Raw genomic sequence first — 23,623 nt, forward strand, 5'->3', positions numbered from 1 at the left:
CTGCTGAGCTCATTTTACCACTGCCTTGGCTATGTGCGCTTATGTGTATGTGTTAGTGTCTGTATGTGTGTTGTGTGTTGTTGCCACTCGGCTAGATTGCGTGAAATAGTTGCTTGCGATGGCACAAAAAGAAAACAAGCTGTGAAAACTACTCCCCAAGATATTATGTTCCGCTGAATATAGTCATACCTTCAGCTGTGATTCTAATGTAGTCTTGTTTGGTAAAGCACAGCCAGACGTAACACGCGGTGGCACCACCTCGGAACACTTTTTCTCCATATTTTTTTCACTGTCTTATAACCCAGCCTGCTGTACAGTCTTCTCATTTTCCTTAGACATGGTCTGCTACTTCAGAGCCTATATACACGTTTGTAGTGTCTATTGCACTACATGGAAAACATTAAATGATAACAAAGTTGAGCAGCTCCAGCCATCTGCCTGTGTGGCATGATCAAATTGAGAGTAATGTACACAAATCCATGGTGTTTGCTGCATTTGAGGTCAGTGGCTTCAGTGAAAAGCACTTTGAGTGAGCTTCAGTTCACAAGCTGCTATGAACAGGCAAACTGCAGTTAACTGCAGAAGCCTAGCAGCCAATCGATACTGTAAAATATACATTCAGACAACGGAGGTCCCATTGCACAAACCACATCACCAAATGGCGTGCAGTGTGTAAATTGGGGATTATGAAACCTATGAGCCAGACTGCTGTGTGTGTGTGTGTGTGTGTGTGTGTGTGTGTGTGTGTGTGTGTGTGTGTGTGTGTGTGTGTGTGTGTGTGTGTGTGTGTGTGTGTGTGTGTGTGTGTGTGTGTGTGTGATTCATCAATGGCCACAGGAAATGAAAATAATGTCCAATAGCTTTAAATCTACGCAGAGAAGGTGACTGTCCGATAGTGCCCTTGGTGAAACGATCCTGCCCAGAAACCAGGGCATGCTGTTTCAGCAGAGTTCATCGGACATGCTGGCACACGGGTGATATGCACAGCGGCATGAAAACACACACACACACACACACACTCACAAACAGTGAGTCTGACAGTGGATGAGCAGAGCTGGGGGGGGGGGCGAGGAGGAGGAGGAGGAGGAGACTACTCAGGCAGGTTGTTGCTGGAGTAGAAGCTGGAGGTCTCCGACACGGTCTTGGAGATGCTCCGTGACGAGGAGCCGTTGGAGGCCAGGTCAACTGAACTCCGGCGCGCGGCCGCGACTCCCCCTGCCGCCGCCACCGCCGTGCACACGCACGCTCCTGCCCTGGGGTCCTTGTCGGTTCCCTGCGGCAGCACCGTCGACATGGTGGACTCAATGCGGCTGGTCTTGTACATGCTGGTCTGTGTGTGCAGGTAGCGGGTGGACTTCATCTCCAGACCCTCATAGGCGCCTTCGGGCACAAACGGGCACCAGCGGAACGCTTGCTTGAAGCCAGCGCGGAACCTACAAAACAAACAGGGCAGGGCAACGGCAGAGGAGGACGGTGTGGGTTAAAGATATGGAAATCCTCTCCGGGATTTTGTGTCGACCGTTTTGACTTTGCCAATTAGCACAATTCGTGCGTCAGGAAGAGGATCTAACACACACATGCTGGCTCAGGAGATGGATCCTCTTCACTGAGCCAGCAGCTTTCTGTTGTTAGTTCGACCTCACGGACTCACATAATGAGCATTAAGTAGATAGATGTCGCAGGATTGTGGGTGCATTGAATGTAACCTTGAGAAACCCCTATCTGTCTCCAATAACTTTCAATTGCTTGTCTTATATAATTCTAACTTTATGGATACAATACTCTCTAATTTAATTCTCAAGTAATTGTTAGAATACATTCTTGCTGCACTCTGATAAGCTTAGTGGATATCACAGTTTTAAGTCTGCAAAATAATACAGGGAGATATATTGGTGCAAAACAGGTGGAATTATTTGGGTATGCTGTCATCCATTTCACAAATAACATTATATTTAACATGACAATGTCACATTCAGTGTTATCAATTCAAAATGCACCCTGAGGAAAACCATGTGGCTCTTTCCTGGTCATGCGATAGCGTGACAGAGAGAGGGCTCCAAATGCTTCTTGTTCACAGTCTGAGATTACCTGTCGTTGAGACAACAGTAGATGATGGGGTTGTACATGGTGGAGCTCATGGCCAGCCACATAATGGCCAGGTACACCTGCTGGATGAAAGTCCTCTGCAGCAGGCTGGGGAAGAAGTGGCCCAGGAAGAAGTAGACGTGGAAGGGCAGCCAGCAGACGGCGAAGGTGCACACCACCACAATCATCATCTTCACCACCTTCAGAGAGAGGTAGACATGGAAAAAGAGGGAGAGATGAGGTCGGCAGAGAGATGTACCTAAAAGCGTTTTTTTTTCCCATTCTACTTTTTTCCCAGCCTATCATTCTGACTCTTATGATATAGTCAGGTCAATCAACTCATGGGTGAAATCGAATGTGTTGAGTGCACAGGTAGAACCAAATCGTGGTAGAACTTTTCTACCTTAGCTTATGTGAATGACAAGTGAGTTGCTCTGTCCTTCACCTGATCAATACTATCTAGTTTACATCTCTCTTTAGGAAAGCCATGACATTAAGATTAGTGTGGAGTTTGGAGCTCTAGGATGAAAGTGTGAGAATCTTACAGCACAGCATATGGTCAGTCCATACAGTTAGGAGGCCGGATGGGGAGCTCACACTTAGTCATCAGCACGAGCATAGCTAAACAGGTGCCTTGCTGAGCTAGCAGAAGGTAGACAGAGCCCATGGATTTACAAGGCAAAGCCACCGCTTTGAAGTCTAGATGCATTCTGACAGATTTGGTAGATTATAACACAAGCTTTCTGAGCTATTGCGGCTCTATTCTGCTAGTACCTCATTTGCCCTTTGACAGACTGGGTAATTTGCTTGCCTAAGACTGCTAATGTGCAAATTATTGAATGCTAGTAACCAATGCTTGAGAAAGGAGGGAGACAACCTCTTGAAACTGCATGAAACATACGTTACACATTTGTTTTAAGGTCTCTATTCAAGTTTCTGAGCGTGTGTCCATGTAATACAAGTCTTCCTCACCATGACTTCAAGGCTTGTGGTATAGAAGGCGTAGACAAAGCCTTCAGCTTTTGAACATGTGAGTTTAGTATTAGATTGAAACAGTAAGTTAAGGAGTTATGGGAGCCATGAGTCAGGTTGAAAATAAAACTGGGCTTATTGGTGTGAGATTTCAAATTGCCACCCTGTGAATGAATCTGTCATTAAGACACTTATTGCACTGTGGAATTGAACAATGTTCTGCATTGGCTAAACAGTGGAAAAGTGCCAATGTCTGGTGACTAATGTGCTCTTGTTCCGAACTCAGCAGCTAAAGAGCATTCTTCCGGACAACTGCCTAAATTGTGTTGTCCGTTAGCCTTGCCAAGGTTACACTGCAGTAGATTTACAGATCCAGTTGGCACACTGTGCTACAGGTAGTGGAATTAAAATAACCTTAAGGTCTATAAATGGAGAGGTAAGCCACATAGATAACAAAACAAAAGAGAAGTTAATACTGGAGTAGGATAATGAGGTGTATATTAGTCTTGAGCCTAGTATTTTATTCTAGGCTGCCTTTGTAAGAACTGGCTAGGGATGACAGATGAAAATGTGAACACTGACAGTTAACTCCGGCTTATTATATATTTTTTTGTCTGCCAGTTAATGAGCATTGTCAATCAGTTATCCCTATTCAGAGTATCATTTTTAATTGTAAATGTACAGTTAACATTGATGCAACATGTGTACTTTTTACTTTTGCGAGACCATGGGCTCCCTTGAAAAAGAGATGTAAGATTGATGGGGCTCACCTGGTAAAATAAAGGATAAATAAAAAAGAAAATAAACAAAAATGTCTCCTGTCTCTTGCTGTTCTGTCTTTCTTTTTAGCTAGGTCTACTCTGTGCCCATCCACAGCCTGTTTTGGGGTCTTTCCTGTCTGCTGTCCTGTTTATCTCTATGCAATCGAGTCCAGCTGACTTTGGGACCTCTGCTTTGCTGTCTACCTCTTTACACAATCATGTTCTACCACAGACAGCTTAGAGGATTGGGGCCGCTGCCCAATCAATGGGTCCAGACATTGGTACCTTGCGCTTGGCAGTAAGCTGCTCCTTGTAGCGATCAGACGAGTCCCCTGGGATCTCGCTGGCCCACAGAGTGAGCCCGACCTCTAGGTAGGCACAGCCCATCACCAGTAGGGGCAGAAGGTAGATCAGCACAGCCAGCAACACATAGTAGCTATGAGAGATAATAAAGACAGACAGAGAGAGAGAGAGAGAAAGAGAGAGGGAAGACAGAATGACAGATGCAGAAGACAAGGGGAGTAATCACACAAAGGGAAATGAGAGATAAAACATTACTGAAATAGTAGTTAGACACAGAACATTGCTATGCGATGAATGCATTTAATAAGGACTATGTAATTGCATTTGTACTGAAAGTATATTAAACTGTGATTAGTGTCTCAATTGCTCACAAAGACTCTCTGAAGAAAACCTGCACAGCTGCAACTAATTTTCTAAACTGAACACTACAAACAACATGCATTAGAGTAGACTGTGAACATACTTTCCTCTTCACTCTCACAGTGATACGTGACGTGGGCTCATTCATTGCGTGCCAAGCAAGAGAACATGCCTAACAGTGACGGGCTAATTGCAAATTATTTAAGGCTGATTCGGCTGTGGAAACGTAATTATAAATAATGAACTTCATTTCCCTGCTGTAGAGCTTCCTGGATGTATATATGGTGCAGAAATGAATGTGTCATAGAGGCACATCAGGAGTGGGTGGTGTGAGCGTGCACAGCAGACAAGACAAAGAGCACTTTGGACGCAGTCTCTTCATTACAGTTTTCTAGGAAGAAGTAAGATTGACACATCCAATATACTGTAGGGCAAAAAAAAAGCAAGCAACTCACAATCAGAGTTATGTACCAGGGCCAGGGGTGTTGGACTGGGGGGTAAAACCAGTACTGATTATTAGGGCCCCAAGGGGAGGGAGGGCCCTTGAAAAGTCTGGAATATATTTTTCTTATATTTATTATGGGGGCCCATCAGGACTGCCTATGCATAGGGCCCATGATCTTGTGCACCACCCCTGTCCAGGGCCACTTTGAATTTGTTTTTCTATTGATGCTCTTTCATGCATTCATTCTGTGTTTGTTGTGGCCATGAGATGGCAATCAATTTAAACAAAGTGTAAATTAATACAGTGGCAATGAGCCTCAGATTAGGGTTATCAACAAAATAAAAAATTAAAATTCAGGAGATGCATCGGAAGAAAAACAATATTTTCTATAATCACAGATGTGTGAAATTGGCTAACACGTGTTGGTAATTACTGTTCGAATGTTGGGGAAACAATAGTACAAAGAATCCTCAGCGTTAAGTTGAAAATAGAAATCGTTATTGTCCACTCCTGTGGAAATTCATCTTCGGCCCCATAAACATATAGCCAGAGCCGGAGAGTAACTGAGTACATTTACATGAGTACAGTACTTGAGTACAATTTTGAGGGATCTGTACTTTACTCGAGTATCATTTTTGGGGAGTACTCATGACTTTACTCAAGTACATTTGAGAGGCAAATATTGTACTCTTTACTCCACTACATTTCTATCCATAACCGTGAGTACCCGTTACTTCTTCTAAAAAAAAGGAAAAAAGCGAAATCTCGGAAACCCTCAATTTGTTGTTTCCCTCAAACGTGATTGGATTGTGCAGGCGTCACTGATTGGGACAGCCTATCAACAATCACCTTCAGCTTTCCGCCAAAGTCAACTCCATGGTCAGATTTAGATAGGAGACGAAACCATGGACGAAATAATGGATGAAGACGCAGCAGGTCCATCCCGGGAATGTGCCAACCCGTGGCCCCACCTCGCCAGACTATTTCAATTTTCTGAAGAAGTTAATGATAGATTTCGCTTCAAGTGTTTCAATGACAAAATAGTATTTTGTATTTGAAATACGTATTTTAAATACATGTATTAGAAATACTGCCCATCCCTGGCAACATGGTAAAAAGATGAAAATAACTTGATTTTACTTTCAATTCCTTTTACATTCTCCAAGGTATTAACATTAACATTTTTCATAACTCCATGTAGGACCATTCTGTACATAAATGTAAGCACTGTGGCAGTAGTAATGCAATATTTAGAAAATGTACAGTAGGCTACTCTTGTACTTTTGATACTCAAGTACTTTTAAAAACAAGTACTTCAGTACTTTTACTTAAGTAGACATCTGACTGTTGTACTTTTACTTGTACTTGAGTAAAATTTAGCAAAGGGTATCTGTACCTTTACTCAAGTAATGAAGCTGTGTACTCTGTCCGCCTCTGCATATAGCACACACAAACAAGACACCGCAAGTACAACACACAAGACCCCATAGGTCAAGGGCGTAGGTTTGGTCTCAGCTTTGGTGGGGACACATCCCCAACACAACAATACCAACATTATTGTTTCAATACCAATACTAAGTGAAGAATCTCGATTTCGATACTTTTGCGATTTTTTAAAATTTTATTTGGTTTGTGTGATTTGTGAGATCATTCACATCAGTGGCAATGATAGAATTTGATTGACCCTCCACACACACACACATACACACACATAGAAAGTGATGGTTGTCATCAGTGTTGGGCAAGTTACTTCAAAATCGTAATGTATTATGTATTACTCTTTACTGTCATTTCAAAGTAATTTGTTACATTATAATATTACTGTATCTGAATTGTAAGGCATTACACTACTATTGTATTACTTTTAAGTTACTTTTACCAAAATATCTAGAAATATGGATTTGGAATTCTAAATGCAGTTTATTATGCCAATGCAGCTCATTGCACTTCTATTGGAGGGCGATGTGGTATAACATAATGAATGAGCTAGGCTTAAGGCCAAGGGCGTAGGTTTGGTCTCAGCTTTGGTGGGGACACATCCCCAACACAACAATACCAACATTATTGTTTCAATATCAATACTAAGTGAAGAATCTCAATTTCGATACTTTTGCGATTTTTTTTAATTTTATTTGGTTTGTGTGATTTGTGAGATCATTCACATCAGTGGCAATCATAGAATTTGATTGACCCTCCACACACACACATACACACATAGAAAGTGATGGTTGTCATCAGTGTTGGGCAAGTTACTTCAAAATCGTAATGTATTATGTATTACTCTTTACTGTCATTTCAAAGTAATTTGTTACATTATAATATTACTGTATCTGAATTGTAAGGCATAACACTACTATTGTTTTACTTTTAAGTTACTTTTACCAAAATATCTAGAAATATGGATTTGGAATTCTAAATGCAGTTTATTATGCTCAATGCAGCTCATTGCACTTCTAATGGAGGGCGATGTGGTATAACATAATGACTGAGCTAGGCTTAAGGCTAACAACAGTAGAATGCAATAGGCGCAGTGATGGCTCATGATGCAATACAAGGAACAATCATAGCCAGAATTTTGTTAAAAGCAGACCAAAGGTCGAAGTCTGGTCAATTGTGATAGAAATGCTGTAACTTTAGGCTTAGGCCTACTACTCATTAAAATCAACAGAGAGCCCACTACCTAGGCTATATTGTAACCCAAAACGTAGGGGCCGTTTATACAAGTTTATACATGCCACTTCTGCGTCTTCTCTTTTCATCGTCACCGTATAAACGTAGCCTTAAAGACAGTGCCGCTGCTGGCCATTTTGGTGCTGGTGAAATACAGTATTAACCTAAGTATGTCATCATATGGCCAAATATAAAGATGTAATCTGCCTGTTCTCAGGGATGGGTAGCAGGGGCGGAGCTACGTGGTGGCCAGGGGGGGCCACGGCCACCACTGGTCAAAGCTTGGCCACCCTGCTGGCCCCCCCAGCTCCGTTCTGTGAAAAGTAAAAAAAAAGAATTGCTGCCGTTTTTGACGGCACTTTGACAACACTTTGCAAAACAGGGACTGAACCAATTACTGCACTTTATCTACGACCATTGGCTCAGTCAGGAAGTGTAGCCTACGGTTCTGATCACATTGTGAGTAGGCCTAGTGCAGCAGCAGCGGGACAATACAAGTCATCTTTGTTACATTGCTCCGGAACTGTTCATCACAGCGAGATGAAACCTTAATTGCGTGACAGAGCAGAAGTGGGGCTTTCCAACGAGACTAAACACTTGTCTGTGCGATCAAGTATAACAAAAAAATCAGGAAATTAAATCAAATTGATTCATATTTACAGTTGACCTGTGCACCCATTACTCTCGTTTGAATTACTCGCGAACCCGTGATCGCATAGATATGGCAAGCATATCAGAAGAAAGAGGAGACACAGGTGTATCTATTGGTTCCAAGTATATCGATGCTTCTTGGCTATAAAAACAGACAACGTGACTGCAAAATAACATAATTTACAAAAACCAACGCTGCACACCCATTACCCACGTTTGAATTAGGCCCTACTCACGAACCCGTGTTTGGATAGATATGCCACGCATGTCAGATGAAAGAGGAGACACAGAGCTATCATTTGATATCAAGTACATCCTTCTGGGTAAACAGACGAAATTACATCAAAATAATAACTTAATATAGCTCGACTTACCCCACGTTTTTGTGTGTTGTGGTGGCAAAGCATGTTCATAATCCAACGCTATATCATGTGTTTCTCTATGGCAAAGCATGCTCGTAATCCGGTTTTGAGATCCTAGCAAATTCCTGCATGGCATCCAATCCGAGACTCACATTGCATCCCAATTTATTCGACAAAGAAACACCTTTTTGCCTTCCCTTTGTTCATGACAATGTAAAAAGTTGTTTTAGAATGAGTGTATACACAGAACATGCAAACTCTGGTTCAGGTCAGATCAGTTCGTGTCACAGATATGGAGCGAAGAAAGGTCATTTTTCATTACTAAATAAAAAAAGGCATTTATTTCTGTAAGGCACACACCACATGTCTGTAAATTGCTCAGCCCCAAAGCCCCCCTCCACCATGGTTCTTATATTGCCAGATTCTGCCCTACACATATAATACATGAAAGTCATGTCCAGCTGACAGAGATACATTTCAAAATAAGAATGGTATAATATGCTTTTTGTCTTTGTATTATTTAAAAATCAAAATCAAATCAATGCAAGTATTAATATGAATTGGTGGCAGATCTGGGTAGCCTAGACTGTTCTGAAAAATATAGCATGTGTAAATGGCACTTACAATGACCAGGATAAATGCTTATAACTAAAGGTAGTGAGAATGGACAAAAATAGAGTAGCCATAGGGCTAAATAAAAAAATGGCATTTATTTCCGTAAGGCACACACCACATATTTTTCACATTTGCTCAGCCCCAGAGAATCCCTCCACCATGGCAATGATAGTGCCAGATTCAGAACAGTCTGCCCTCACACATGTGCCAGCTGACAGCTTGCAGTGGTGAGATACATGTCAAAATATAAGAATTTTTATAATACAATTAAAATTTTTTTTAAATCAATGCAAGTATTAATACATGAAAATGTGGCAGATCTGGGTAGACTCTGAACTCCCTAGACTCCCTAGACTCTGAAAAAAACTATGTATAGCATGTGTGTATGGCACTTACATTAACCAGGATAAATGCTTCTAACTAGTGAAAAAGCCCTTAAAACTCTAAAGTCTAGGGTTCTAAGGGTTAATTTCTTAATTCAGAGCCATGTTACTTACAGCCAAGTACTTGGAGTGGATATCAGAAAGAAACATAGTTTGGCCATCAGTATAAGATTAAATATCTGCATACAATATTTGTAGTATTTATCATTGTTCTTTGAGTTAACATCAATTGAACTAGATGTACCGCAGAGCGGTACAAAATATGACCGCCGCCCAGTCCAGCACATTTTTTCCACAAAAAGAAATCACGCTGAAAGGCCTATATGATTTTAACTGTCTCACTAAATTGCATTATCCACACTCAATTCTCACTGGTATCTGCTAGACAACAAGTACCAAAACATGATTAGTTCATAGATTTCACATGTAAAATGAATCTTGCCTGTTCATAAATCTGAGAAATTCTTGATTGTTTGTGTTATGTTTATGTTATGTGTGTGGGTGTGTGTGTGTGTGAGTGTGTGTGTGGGTGTGTGTGTGTGTGTGTGCGTGCTTGTGTGTGTGCCTGCGTATGTGCCTGTGCATGCAAGCGTACATATGTCTACTGTGTGAGTATGTGTCATACGTATGATTACTGTGAATGTATGTGTGTGTGTGTGTGTATCTGTTTGTGCACATGTGTGCACATGAAATGGGTTAACATGACCCCTGGAGGCAAACATATGGAAAAAAATGGTCATCCTAGGCCCTACAGTTCTCAAGATATTCACAGAGAACTGTGTCTGCCCTACCCTCCTTTCGGGGGGTCCAGTCCAGCGGAAAATGACGGTTCCATGCTATCCATGTGGGGGTACATGCCCACCAAGTTTTGTGTACCCCAGTCTTTCAGTGTCCCGGGAATCCTTGTTGGTGTACGTCACTAAATGTACACATAAATTATTTTATTGTAAGGACCCCCATGAACGAAAGTACACAAAACTTGGCATGCATTCGGAGGGTGTCATAATGATCCTACACTTTTAATTTCGTGCAGTTTTGACCTTGTCAGCCAGAGATATTGTGATGAAAACACCTAATTTTTTGCTTTTTAATTTTTAACTAGGTGGCGCTATACATGAAATAAGTGGTAATGGGATGGGTTGACATGGCCCCTTAAGACCAACATACATAAAAAAGGTGGACCTCCTAGGCCCTACGGTTCTCGAGATATTCACAGAAAACTGTCTCCGGCCATCTACAGGCCAGATGGTGTATAGTAACATAAATTAATTTATTGTGTGGCCCCCCATGAACGGAATTCCACAAAATTTGGCGTGCATACAGAGGGTGTCATAATGATCCTACACTTCCAATTTCGTGCAGTTTTGACTATGTTGGGTCACAGATACCTTCAATTACAACACCTCATTTTTACTTTTTTGTGTTTAACTAGGTGGCGCTATACATGAAATGAGTGGTTATGGAATGGGTTGACATGGCCCCTTGAGATCAACATCCAAAAAAAAAATGGTCCTCCTAAACCCTACGGTTTTCGAGATATTCACAGAAAACTGTGTCTGCCCTACCCTCCTTTCGGGGCGTCCAGTCCAGCGGGGGGGCTATAGATCAAAACGAAAAACGATGGTTCCATGCTATCCATGTGGGGTTACATGCCCACCAAGTTTCGTGTACCACGGTCTTTCAGTGTCCCGGGACTCATTGACGGAAATTTGGGCATGCGAAAAAGAAAAAAAAAAAATTCTGACTAAACCTTCGCTGTGCGGCGGTCATAATAAGACTGATTAAGTAAGGTGCATTATCATATTGTACTTTTTTATTGGCATTGACCTATTTATGGAAAATGTGTTGGAGTGGCCAACAAACTGACCTCTGTATCAGTGTTGGCTTTACACAATTTATTACCATTATTAAAATAGGCTATCCTAATCTTCAAAACTTTTTGAGTAGTTTTCAAATAGTAGTTTTGATTCCCAAGTGCCACCCCAATAAAAAGTTTGGACCCAGCTGGCCCCCCCTATAAAATAATCCTGGCTACGCCCCTGATGGGTAGTATTTCTGAAACATGTAATACAGTATGTATTTCAAATACAAAATAGTATTTTGTCATTTGTATTTTATTGGGTTGAAGGAAATGGCTCTGTATTTTGTATCAAAATACTTTATTGGTGTGTATTTTTGTATTTTAAAAATACTGCAAAATACTATATGTGAAAAACACTAAAAAAGTATTACTACACACAGGTGTAATGAATAATTTGTAATTAGGCAACAATGGTTTATGTTTATCGCAATCAGCTAATGTGAGAACAGCTGTGTTCAACGACACTCACAGCTTTTCAGTGACGGCTATTGCTGAAGCATCAGCTCTGGTCTTAAGTATAAATAAGTATAAGTATAAGTAGGCCTATACTGTATATACTCTTTTGATCCCGTGAGGGAAATTTGGTCTCTGCATTTATCCCAATCCGTGAAACACACTCAGCACACAGTGAACAGAAGCACATACTAATCCCGGCGCAGTGAGCTGCCTGCAACAACAGTGGCGCTCGGGGAGCAGTGAGGGATTAGGTGCCTTGCTCAAGGGCACTTCAGCCATGCCTACTGGTCGGGGTTCAAACCGGCAACCCTCCGGTTACAAGTCCGAAGAGCTAACCAGTAGGCTAGGCCACGGCTGCCCTGAAGCACTGGTGTAAAGTCGTACGCAAGTAAAGATGAGCAAGTTTACCTGTGCAACTTCACATAAGGACACCGACAAAGGCAACAATGTCCTATTGTCGCATGCCAATCTTTAACAGAAAAAATTTCAGATATCTCAATGAACCACAATGACATCAACAGATGGTAAGGCGTTGAGTGTGTTCTCTTCCTTGTAGAATCCTTATCTGCATTCCACAGTGGGGAGAAGTTCACCTTGTTTAATTAAATAACAATTATATTTCCTTATTAGCTGCATACTTGAGGTTGGAGATATTAAGGCACGTCGAGTTTCTCACATACTGGAACTTCAAGATACATAGCCTTATGATTTTCTTATTCAGTTCTGCACTGGACTTGAATTACGAAATTCGGCACAGATACACAATTATGATTTTGGCCTATTGATTACGTTGCACATTATGGCAAAGGGGCCATGCCGCTCGTTATACGTTTTCCAAAGTATTCTGTATGTAGCAATAAAATAAAATAGAAATACATGAATACATTTAGATTTAAAAAAAAAACAATAATTTCATGAAATACAGCTTGTTCAGGAGTCTCGAAGCTCGAGTCCGACGAGTCAAGTCTGAAGTCTTTTGAGTGGAGTCGCAAGTCAAGTCTGAAGTCATTGTTTTTGCGACCTCATTGTTTTAGGCTAGTGAAAAATAGATTTCGCAAGTGCAAGGATATGTGGATTCAATTCATCATGTTTGCTATGTCATTAGATCAAATAAATGTTCAAAAAACTCAAAAAGTCAAAGAAAAGCTTTATGGGATGAGATCATATAGAAATATCTGGTGTCTCGCAATGTTCATTTCTATGGAAATGCACCTAGTTTATCTTTTATTTCTTTGCAGGCTACATTCACAAATACACTGCAAGATTGGCAACCCAGTGACTCCTATGCGACTGTCCGCGCGGCACATAGCCTATTCAACACGACTCCTAACTTTGGTTGAAAGATTACAGAAGCTAGGTTTAGCTGTGACAATATCCTGGGTAATCCAAACAGCTAATGTTATTTTACACAGTAAAATCCGAATTTGAAAGCCTGGTCACCAGTTGCCAGTTTGTATGGCTAGTTTGCCTACTTTAATGAAAAAGCTTTGTATGTCCCCTTTCTTCTTCTTGGGTGGCATAGCTGATCTAGGCTACAAACCACAAAAAGGGGCAAGCATGTACATGCTGAAGGGCAAAGGGAATATCAAAATGTTTTACTTTGGCCTTTTATGGGGTATGCATTGGCAGACAGCCCTGGTAACTTACCGTTGTCGTTGACACACCTGCTCGCTTGACTGCCAGTGCAAAGTAGCCTGTGCATTGGCACTCTCCATGCGTGTAGCGCCTTGCGTGTCAGATAACCCTTCCCCCTCCCCCTCGGTTTTTCAGCCAATCAAATGACGTTTCTAGTACTGTCGTGCTGGCTGTTGGAATGATCAGCAGCACAAATAAGTTCGCTAAAATATTGGTGGGGACAATTTTGTCATCTTAAAATTTTGATTAGGACTAGTCCTTAGCGTCCCACCCTAAATCTACGCCTATGCCATAGGTTAACATGTAGCATGGCATGGAAATGTGCAAAAAAGGCAGATCTCAGTAAAAGCAATAAATAAATAAAATAAGTTAGTCCAAAATATCAATGCTTCAGTGGGAGTGGGGAAGTATTAAAAGTGCATAGTATAAGAACAACTGTGGAGGGAAATGAATCTTCCTGCCTACATCCTTAGAGTTTTAGAGCTTCCTTGTAATATGACATCAGGTATGATTAGAGACTTTTGTGTAATGGTGTGATATAGCTGCTATTAGTGATGCAACAAGCAGGAATACAACATCATGTGGTGTTAGCATATCAAGTGGTGTGTCGTATTAAATATCACTGGGGTCATGTGTTTTTTACGGTTTTTATCACAATCAAATGGATATTCAAGTAGACCATTTTCATTTGGTGATTTTCCTAAGTGCTAAAGGGATTAACTCGATGCTGACTGAAGTAGCTAATTAAAACATTGAGTCAATTTTCAAATGGAGAGTGCAGCAGAGAGAGGAAACGGACGACCTCTCTCTCCCACACTACACTCTGGAGGTGAACCGTTCTTTCACTCGCCTCCCGGCGGATTGCCCGCTGGCACCAGCAGGCGTTTTAAAAGATATTTTCCTTTCCGTAAAATGCAGCCCGCGTGGACTGGCAAACCCTTGCTGTGCCCATGTTAGAGGCGTGGGCGGAGGATGGAGAGACATAGAGATGCAGAGCACATAGCAACCCCGACATGGGATGCCCCTCTTATCGCCATCACCAGCAAAATGTGCATGCACCCGTGCAGTGAGTTCCTGGTTCCACAGGTACCATTTTTACCCACAAATGCGTGTGTGTGTGTGTGTGTATGTGTGTGTGTGTTTGTGTTTGTGTATGTATAATTGATGCATATCATTTTGCATTAGTAATAATTCTCATTTTTAGTTGGAACAAAAACCCATAAATCTGTTGTGTTGGTTTCCGACAGCTGAATTACAGGGGCAGTCATTTTACTTGAAGCATGTGTTATATCAGGAGTCTATTACTGTCCCTCGTGTAATACTGATAAAATAAAAAACACCAACTTCCACCATACCATAATACTACATAATGCAGGTTTGTTTACCTCAATTACGAAGACATCTCTGGACAGACTGGCACTGACTGATAAAAACAACATGTTGGAGAGGCGAGGTGAAAGCATAATGAGCAGACTGGAAAGACCTGGTGGCTGCTCTGGTGGCGGCTGGCTGGGATATTATGGCAATTTGCAAAAATCAGTGCTACACTGAGTACCCTGCCTTAGCATGCCCAATGAGGTTCTCTCTCTCTCTCTCCATCTCTCTCTCTCTCTCTCAGTCTCTCTCTCTCTCTCTTATGGACACATGGCTCTGCTCTCCCACTCTCCGCTCTCCTGCCTGCCTGCCTACTGCTTCCGAGTGGATGGGGTAGGGAGGGGAGGGGGAACGGGACGCCCCCCAGGTCACTGCAGAGGCGCTCTGAGGGATGTTGATGCGCCGCACTCAAGGCACTGGCTCCGACTCGAAGCTGTCAGCGCTCGCTTATCAACAAACTCCTGTCACGCGTCTGCTGGGCCTTGGCGGGGATATCACAGGCAAGAGATTGGTTTTCCTTTAGTTTTTTTGCCATGTTTTATCCCATGCTGCCACCAACATTACATGCTTTCTAGCAACTTGTTTTCGTGCTGGTGCAGGAGGGTGTTCGTACACAGCCTTTGCCTAGGCTCTGCGGTTTGCCTGTATTGAGAGGGAGATGAATGAGGTGGCAGAGATAGCCTGACACCCTACATAATGCGGCATGACTTGCCAGAACTGTTCAAAGTCTCTGAAGTTACCAGTCAGTGGCTGAGGGGCATGAGTGTGTGTGTGTGTGTGTGTTTCTCTGTGTGTGTGTGTGTTTGTGTGTGTGTGTCTGTGTGTTTGTGTGTGTCTGTGTGTGTATATATGCACAACTGCGGATAAGTTTAAAGAAAGGAACTGAAGATGTGTTTTACTAGAAAAAGGCCAAAAAGTGGAATGGGAGGCAAAGGTGTGTGTGTGTGTGTGTGTGTGTGTGTGTGTGTGTGTGTGTGTGTGTGTGTGTGTGTGTGTGTGTGTGTAAGTATGTATGCAGCTTTCAGTTGCATGTGCTTTTGGACCAGTGTGCAAAGGAGTAAGTGGGAGCCTGTATGTGTGTTGTGAGTTACAAGTTACTAACCAACCCAGGCATGATTTATAGTCAATGACCTTGTGTCAACGCAAGCTAATGTGGTCAATATGAGCAGACAGACACAGTGGCCCCTGTTTGGCCCTGGAGTTCCCCCAAATCAGACATGTCCATTAGCTTTCATCCCACACACAGATACCATCATGAATCACACACACACACACACACACACACACACACACACACATACACACACACACACACACAAACACATGCACACACAAACACACACACACACACACACACACACACAAACACACACACACACACACACACAAACACACACACAAACTGAATTACTGTAGCTCACAGGCTCAGCCCACTTAACCCACAAGTGCAAGTCATTACAGTTTCATTAAAATAGTAATAAGTACAAGAGCTATTCCAACACGGACAATGTTTTGTCTTGCTGCTATTTATTGCAAACAATCAACGTGTGAAACCCAGCCAACAGCCAAACAATGACACTCCGAGACAAAATGGTGGAAGCACGGCAGATGCTGCATTTATAGACACCTGTGGTGTATATTCGGAACTGTGAAAAGCAGAATGGAGTGGTGTGTGTGTGTTTGAGAGAGAAAGAGAAAGAGAGAGATAGAGAGAGAGAGAAAGTGAGAGAGTGAAGAGTTGTGTACTGCTTTATTGCTTGAGGATCAGACAGAAGGAGACATACAACATCGCACACGCGTGTCTATATGTGGAAACCCCTTTGTCCACCCCCCCCCCCTTTAGTGTTCTCCCTTTTGCATTAGAAGATTGGCTGAAAATTTACACCTCGACTGCAAACTGTCACTGAGCTGAACTGTGCTTTTAAAACTATCCATCACACGTGTCAACATGCGCCTTGGTGTATTAATAGAGAAGATCTAAACAGCTGTGAGAAAAAGAACAAATGGCATTCCATCTCATCAAGTCACTGATTCACAACAATGATAAAGTGGCCCATGGCAAAAACAACAACAAAAAAAAAAAAACTGTGAGGGGGGAAAGGTGAAAGATGGACTTTTTACTTTAGTTTTTTTCTAAGATGTAAGACACTACACAGCCTAATGAAGGAAGACAGGTATCAAAGGAAGATTTCACACAGGTAAGGCTTCCGTATTCCTCAGCCTCTGAAAAAAAACCTTCCTTGATGAAAGAGAACCTTCTCTGTCAGTACGCTGAGCCATCAGTGGGTTTAATTTCATTCCTATTTCCGTGCTTCAATAAACGCAGATATCACATGTTCACCGGGCCCTATACAATATTACCATGTGTTAATTTTCCAATTCCACTGCAGACAAACACAGACTGGAACGTATCACTAATGGCTGTTGCTTTTGTGGTGGATGATCATGCGTGTCTCATATGGTGAGAATTGATGCCTCTAAATTAAATGCATAAAGCAAAGGCATTGTACTCATTCAATTCATGCTTATTTATTGCTCATGATAAATGGAATGAGATTACACTTAATGAGAGCACTCTGTCTCTTTTAAGAAGACTGCAATTAAAAAAATAAACAACACACCAAAAAAAGAAGAGAGATTTCACTTAACAGAAGAGCTGAAGGCTGCAACAGATATATCATTTTAATTTAAGCAGCTCTATATATTGTTGAGGACAAAGTGAGACTAGAGTCAAAGGGACATTTGTCTTGAGTGCTTAATTGATTTACAAGTTCATTATACAGAGTAATCTCACTTGTTTATGGAACAGTTACTTCAAGTTAAGTGTTGATTCACTACAAGGCTGTTTAAGGAAACATCTAGAAGGAACAGTTTACCTTGGTTATGTCTATATTCATACAGTGCACTCTCTGTCGTTATGCACTTATAAATGTATGACATTTCTTTTCCATCAAGCGGAAATCAAATTCTACCATAAGAACATGTCTGAGAATCGAATAAAATGCAGTCAGAAACCTGCAGACTCACATCTTCTCGATGTAGACAGGCCAGTCGATGTAGCACACCACACGCGTTGGGAAGTAGTCGAGGTCCGAGTAATAGAACTGGGGGAAGGCCAGCACGAGGGCCAGCACCCAGATCACGCCGATGACCACCATGGTCTCAGTGGCAGTCATCCGCTGTTTGAGGGGATGGATAATGGCCATGTACCTGCCCAAGGAAGGAAAAGGCTGTTCAATATGGCATATCACACCACACCACAGTGGCAGAGAAGCATTTTGATTCATACTCATACTCAGATTTGTCTTTTTTTTCAGTACTGTACTGGAGCTCCTTGCTAATGAGGTGTCTGTCGACATATTCTACACTCTGACCACCTGCAGATTTGCGCAAACTGAAGGGGTGAGGGAAAAGCAGGCGCCCGCTGTTGTGAGAATGAGATTGTCCTGTTCACAGGAAATTGAGTCGAATCAAATTTACGTGTCAAAATAATGTGATTTACAGATGGTGGCCTATAGGCTTATCTCTAAAAGTTTCAACTCAGCTGAAAGTTATATCCAACTTACAGTATATAACCAGCAGAATCAATTGTAGTTTAGAACCATTCATTTGAATTGATGCAGGGCTTGGCCAACACCCAGCCCACGGCTTGACCGTATTGCACAAATTGTCGGTGTCTGATGACTGGGTATTTACCCTGACGTCAGTCTGACAAGCCCATTTCTCCAAAGGAGCTTTCAGGAGAGCTGAACCTGTCAGTTGGGAAATGGACAATGCTTGCATAAGAGATCAGATCAGATCAGGTGGCAAGAAGAGAGAACAACGTCGCAAACAGGACAGGAGTCAGTGGTGACAACCTCGCCACTGACTCAATAGAGCGGAGAGTAGTCAGGAGAAGGAGATGGAGTGTGATGACAGTCAGCTGGGACCGCGACATGAAAGCACTCCGAGGACTTTGAGGGCTGGGACAATTTAATCAGAGCTTGTTTGATTCAGGGAAGTGTGGAGACGAGGAGAGAGGCTAACGGGTAACAGTCAGGGCGGGGGAGAAGAGATTCGGCAGGTGACAAGACTCACGACAGATGGCCCTGAGAGATCAGGCCTCAGTCCCATAGAGGCCTATAGATTCTGTCTGGAGAGTGACGATAGAAAAGTTAGCAGGGAAAAGCGAGGAGGTATTTCTCCACAAACAACAGGTGGCTAATTGCCCCCGGGATGAGGAAATGTTATGGTTGTGTGGGCACATAATTGCCACACATTGCTGGTATTTCAACAGTGAATAAGCTGCAAGTTCAGTTGAGGATAATGTGGTCAGGCACTTTCAAGGAATCCTTACACTGTCTCTACACAGCCAAGATGACAATTCCTTTACACCTTTGACTTTCTTAATATTTGAACAAGGATCTAAATGAGAAATTGGTACGTTTTGGAGAATAAAAGTACAATATTGTTAATACTCCAATAATGAACTGTAGCACGACTTCATCATTGATTGAAGATGTGGGCTCAGATTCAAAAAATTGTCTATTAATATCTGTCCTGTTATCTTTATCAAATTCTTGGCTGATTGAACATTAGCTGCCCCTTCTCTGGTCTGAACCACACTTGTGGTCAGAGGGGTGACCTGGAATGTGCCCAGTCATAAGTAAGTAGAGGTAAACAGAGCCTTGATCTACAGTAGGCTGCCAAAAAGAGTGACTATTTAACGTTTAAATTATCTAACAGGTATCTTCTAAAGCATTAGATTCAAAATGCCATGAAGGGGAAATAATAAAGGAATTACTAAGTAATAATCTCAATCCATCATGCATTTTCATAAAGCTCTACTTTTGCTGGAACAAACCTCAAAACTGAGACAAAGTTGCTAGTGGATATCATTTGTTGATCTGATGCATGATGGATAAACCTTTGGTAAAAGGTAGATAAAAAGCACTTTATTGAGATGGAGAAAAGACTGAATTGGACATGGTTTTACTCCATATAAGAGGAACATAAAACTAAAAAGATGCATATAGCAGCAAATGTTAGAAGGGCATTTTCCATGCCCTCAAGACCCAGAAAAAAAACAAAAAACAATCCCACAGCTCAGTGAGATGCACGGTAGCTATAATAGGCTGCAGGAAGGGGGTAATCAAGGAGTGAATGCTAACAGCTTTCTTATTTTTCATTTTGTCTGGGTCGCAAAATGTCATTATGGTCCTTGGTTTCCATGGCTCTGTTGCCTCTACAGGGGGGTTAGTTTTGAAAGGATTTTGATTTTCTTATCATTGTGTCAAACAAGCCAAAAACAAATGAAGTTATAAAGGGCCCCACGGTGTCTTGGTGTGTTGGCGACGCTGCAGAATCATTCATCAGATTGTTCAGACTGTTTCTATTCCTGCACCACAGCAGTGCCCCTTTTTATTGAGGAGGTGGACATTTCCTCTGACAAATGCGAAGCAAAATACCCTCTTGTGGCAATATGCAACATGTGTGTGTGTGTGTGTGTGTGTGTTTGTGTGTGTGTGTGTGTGTGTGTTTGTGTTTGTGTGTGTGCGTGTGTGTGTGTGTGTGCGTGCATGTCTTTGTGTGTGTTCTGTGTGTGTGTGCATGCATGTCTTTGTGTGTGTGTGTGTGTGTGTGTGTGTGTGTGTGTGTATGTATGCTGAGGAAACTGAGGAAACTAGAGGGTGAGCTTCAGTATCATCATCATTGATCTGAGCGGCGCCACATCAGTGCATGAGGCTGACAACTGCTATTCACATGAGGAGGTGACGGCTTCAGGGCTATTTGCGAAAGTGAGCAGAGCCGCGTGTGAGATGGTGAGGTGATGACTCAACGGAGGTGGCGGTGGCAGCAGCAGATGTTGGATCTGGGGGAAAGCTGTATTAACCATGTTAGCAAAGGGAATATGGAAAGGCTTTGCAGAGGCATGGTCAATTTCCATAGAGGCTTTCCATTGAGCTCTGAAAACAAAACAAACATCTCGAGCCAGCTTGAGACAAACAAAACAACAAAATGAAAGCCTTATTCAATGAGGATATAAGCTATGTTATTTTCCTCAAATAAAATCTAGTTAAATTAATTAATTTCAAAACATGGGTATTGAAACACATCATGTAACCAGGAGTGTAGTGGTAAAATAAGAGTTGGGTAAACTGAATTCTGGTAAGGATTCTATGAATCAGGGTAAGGTGGACTGCGCCATGCGGTATCGGATTTTTTAAAAAGGCATTCAGAACATGTTTGATGATGGTGGAGGTTATTGTCCAATGTTTATAACAATACCAGTGGTATTAAAAGTGTTCCTAGAGTGTTGATGAGTGTGCAATTGTTGAATAAACTCTTTTGAGAGGTGGATAACCTCTATTTCTGAAATTTCAGAGGTGGATAAACTGTGTTTACTTGCGTTTAGCCTCCACTACATCCCTGCATGTAACTATGAATGTGATATGGTTCTTGACAGATGCTTTTTTCCAAAGCGACTTAAAATGACATCAATAAACATTCCAATAAAATTCAAATCAACAGTGTAAACAGTGCAATTAGTATAGCCTAAATAATAATAACAATAAAACAAGATACCAATAGACTAAATTATATTTCACAGAATTATAACATAAACATAAAGTACAAACCACAACTCTTCAAACATTGATGTATGAAAAATGTATTAGTTCTTAATACCTAACTCTGATATGTCACTAATGAGTTTAGAGGGCTGGATGTCACACCTGACTTCCAGCATAATATAGAGCTGATGAGGGACCTGCTGCCTCCTGCCATCTCATACCATATCTACCCCCCAGACTCAAACTCCTAGGGGTAATTTAATTTTTACAGTGTCGCAAAGGTCAAGTTTCTGCAATTGCACATAGGGAAAAAGGGGAAAGAGCTGGTGAGTTATATCCTATTGCCTGCTGCGCCAACCGTCAGAGGGTAAAGGGGAAATTTGAAAATTTTGCTGGGCTGTAGATCACTGCATCTAAGCAAAGTCTCTCTTTGCTGGTTCTCAGTGTGGGACTGATTCAGTGCTGTTTACAATGAAATATGGGGTTCCTCTTCCTTGCTTTTTTCTTTTAAAGCAGATATCAACATTAATCAGGTACAATTGATCAAGTGATGCAAGGCACAGCTCAAGTCAAAATGTGCACCTGTCCTGGAAGAGTTTCCCCAGTACCTGGCTTTATCTGCTGTGTAATTCATTTTCACCATGTTAAGGGCAGACGGTAAGCTGCGCTGTCTCAGACGTCTGTGCCAACAAACAAATGGCTGTGCGCACACAGGACACTCCTTGCATACAGAGTGAGAATTCCTCCTATAGCCTTGCACAGTAACCAAGCCATCACTATGATGAATCGAGTGTTATAGATGGATGACAAGCAGTCACTAGCAACAATGTTGGAGGTTGAACGACAGCTAGCTGTGCATCCATACAGTACTTTGCTTTGGCTTCCAATGGGCATTGGTGAGCTCCTCTGAGCATCTCATTTCTGCTTAACATATTGTGCATGTCAAAGATGATGGGTTGGCTCACGTAGAAGCTGGCATGTTTGCTCATGCAAATGATTATTAATTATTTAGCTCTAATTTGCTTGCATACAAAAATAACAGTCCATCCATCACTTCTGAACACATTGGCACATACATGATTGTCATTAATGAGATTGGCATGCAACATGATTGTCATTAATTACACAATGTGGAATGAACTCATTGTCCTTTTTTAAGCAATTTGCAACTTCCATGTAAGATAGATAGATAGATAGATAGATAGATTGATAGATAGATAGATACTTTATTGATCCCCAAGGGGAAATTAAATATAAATTCAATTCAATGTATAACAGCAGAAAATCGTCTATTATATTCTGTTCTTCTGTATTCTGAGCGTCCGGGTAGTATACAATAAAAATAAAATAAATTCCAAGAATATTTTGCAAGACACTTACCTGTCTAAAGCAATTGCTGTCATTGAATAGATACTTGAAAAAACTGCGGCAATCGGAAAGAAGTTGTGGAACCGACAGTAACCCAAGCCAAAATACCAGTTATTGTGCGCTCCATAGATGAAGTTGATGACAGTGTTGAAGGCTGACATAGATGCTTCGGCAAACGCTAAGTTCACAAGAAAGTAGTTTGTCACAGTTCTCATGCGTTTGTGTGCCAGTATGATCCATATTACCACTATATTTCCCACAACGGATACGATGATGATGATGCTGTAAGCTAGTGCCCAAAGAGCCACTTTCCAAACGGCTTGCACAAATTGGTTCTCATGATTTGTGTCATTTGTTTCCGATGACTTAGTCCAGTTGCTTGATGAATTAGTTACGTTGAAAAGTGGATCCATTTTCCCAGTTACACGTTTGAAATCATTAGGCTACTTTGGTCCTCTTATTATTTGCACCAAATGAACGATAATTTGCTTTTAACACCCAAATGGCAAATGCTAGATTCCTGACATCATGACTTTCCATAATTATCTGTAGCATATTATAAAGAGCAACATCATAACTTTGCAAAATATCAAAACTTTTGCACACAGAAAGACAGCGTCGTAGACAATACTCTTCAGTATTTTCCTCTCGTAAAAAGGGATAGGGTTCCTTTTTACGAGACAACTGTCAGAAAACCGTTCCTCTGCCTGCTTCAGGTTACCGACCGCAGCATGCTTCTCTCTCATCTGCCACCACTGCCAACGCCAGGTT

The 23,623-nt window shown here is 41.7% G+C and overlaps 1 protein-coding gene across 1 annotated transcript; it reads right to left on the minus strand.

The window, feature by feature from the left end:
* Positions 1 to 1,090: 1,090 nt before the first annotated feature.
* On the minus strand, positions 1,091 to 23,265 carry tacr1a (tachykinin receptor 1a). The gene is made up of 6 exons (XM_076269900.1): positions 22,865 to 23,265; positions 17,978 to 18,143; positions 15,498 to 15,523; positions 4,104 to 4,254; positions 2,089 to 2,285; positions 1,091 to 1,433 (listed from the first exon to the last, which is right to left on the minus strand). Exons 1-6 carry the CDS (start codon positions 23,263 to 23,265, stop codon positions 1,091 to 1,093), a joined length of 1,284 nt encoding a protein of 427 aa, XP_076126015.1.
* Between the last annotated feature and the right edge of the window lie 358 nt (positions 23,266 to 23,623).

Source organism: Alosa pseudoharengus, unplaced genomic scaffold (genome assembly GCF_046254945.1).
Source record: "Alosa pseudoharengus isolate Yale_2024_CS ecotype anadromous, Long Island Sound unplaced genomic scaffold, YU_APseudo_1.1 YU_APseudo_1.1_scf_6, whole genome shotgun sequence".
NCBI classification, from domain to species: Eukaryota; Metazoa; Chordata; class Actinopteri; order Clupeiformes; family Clupeidae; genus Alosa; species Alosa pseudoharengus.

Coding starts and splice junctions, on each gene's coding strand:
- tacr1a (XM_076269900.1), bottom strand. CDS start 23,265: ATGGATCCACTTTTCAACGTAACTAATTCATCAAGCAACTGGACTAAG. Junction 4,255..15,497: donor AACAAGTTGCTAGAAAGCAT/GTAATGTTGGTG, acceptor TATCTCTCATAG/CTACTATGTGTTGCTGGCTG. Junction 1,434..2,088: donor TACTGTTGTCTCAACGACAG/GTAATCTCAGAC, acceptor TTTGTTTTGTAG/GTTCCGCGCTGGCTTCAAGC.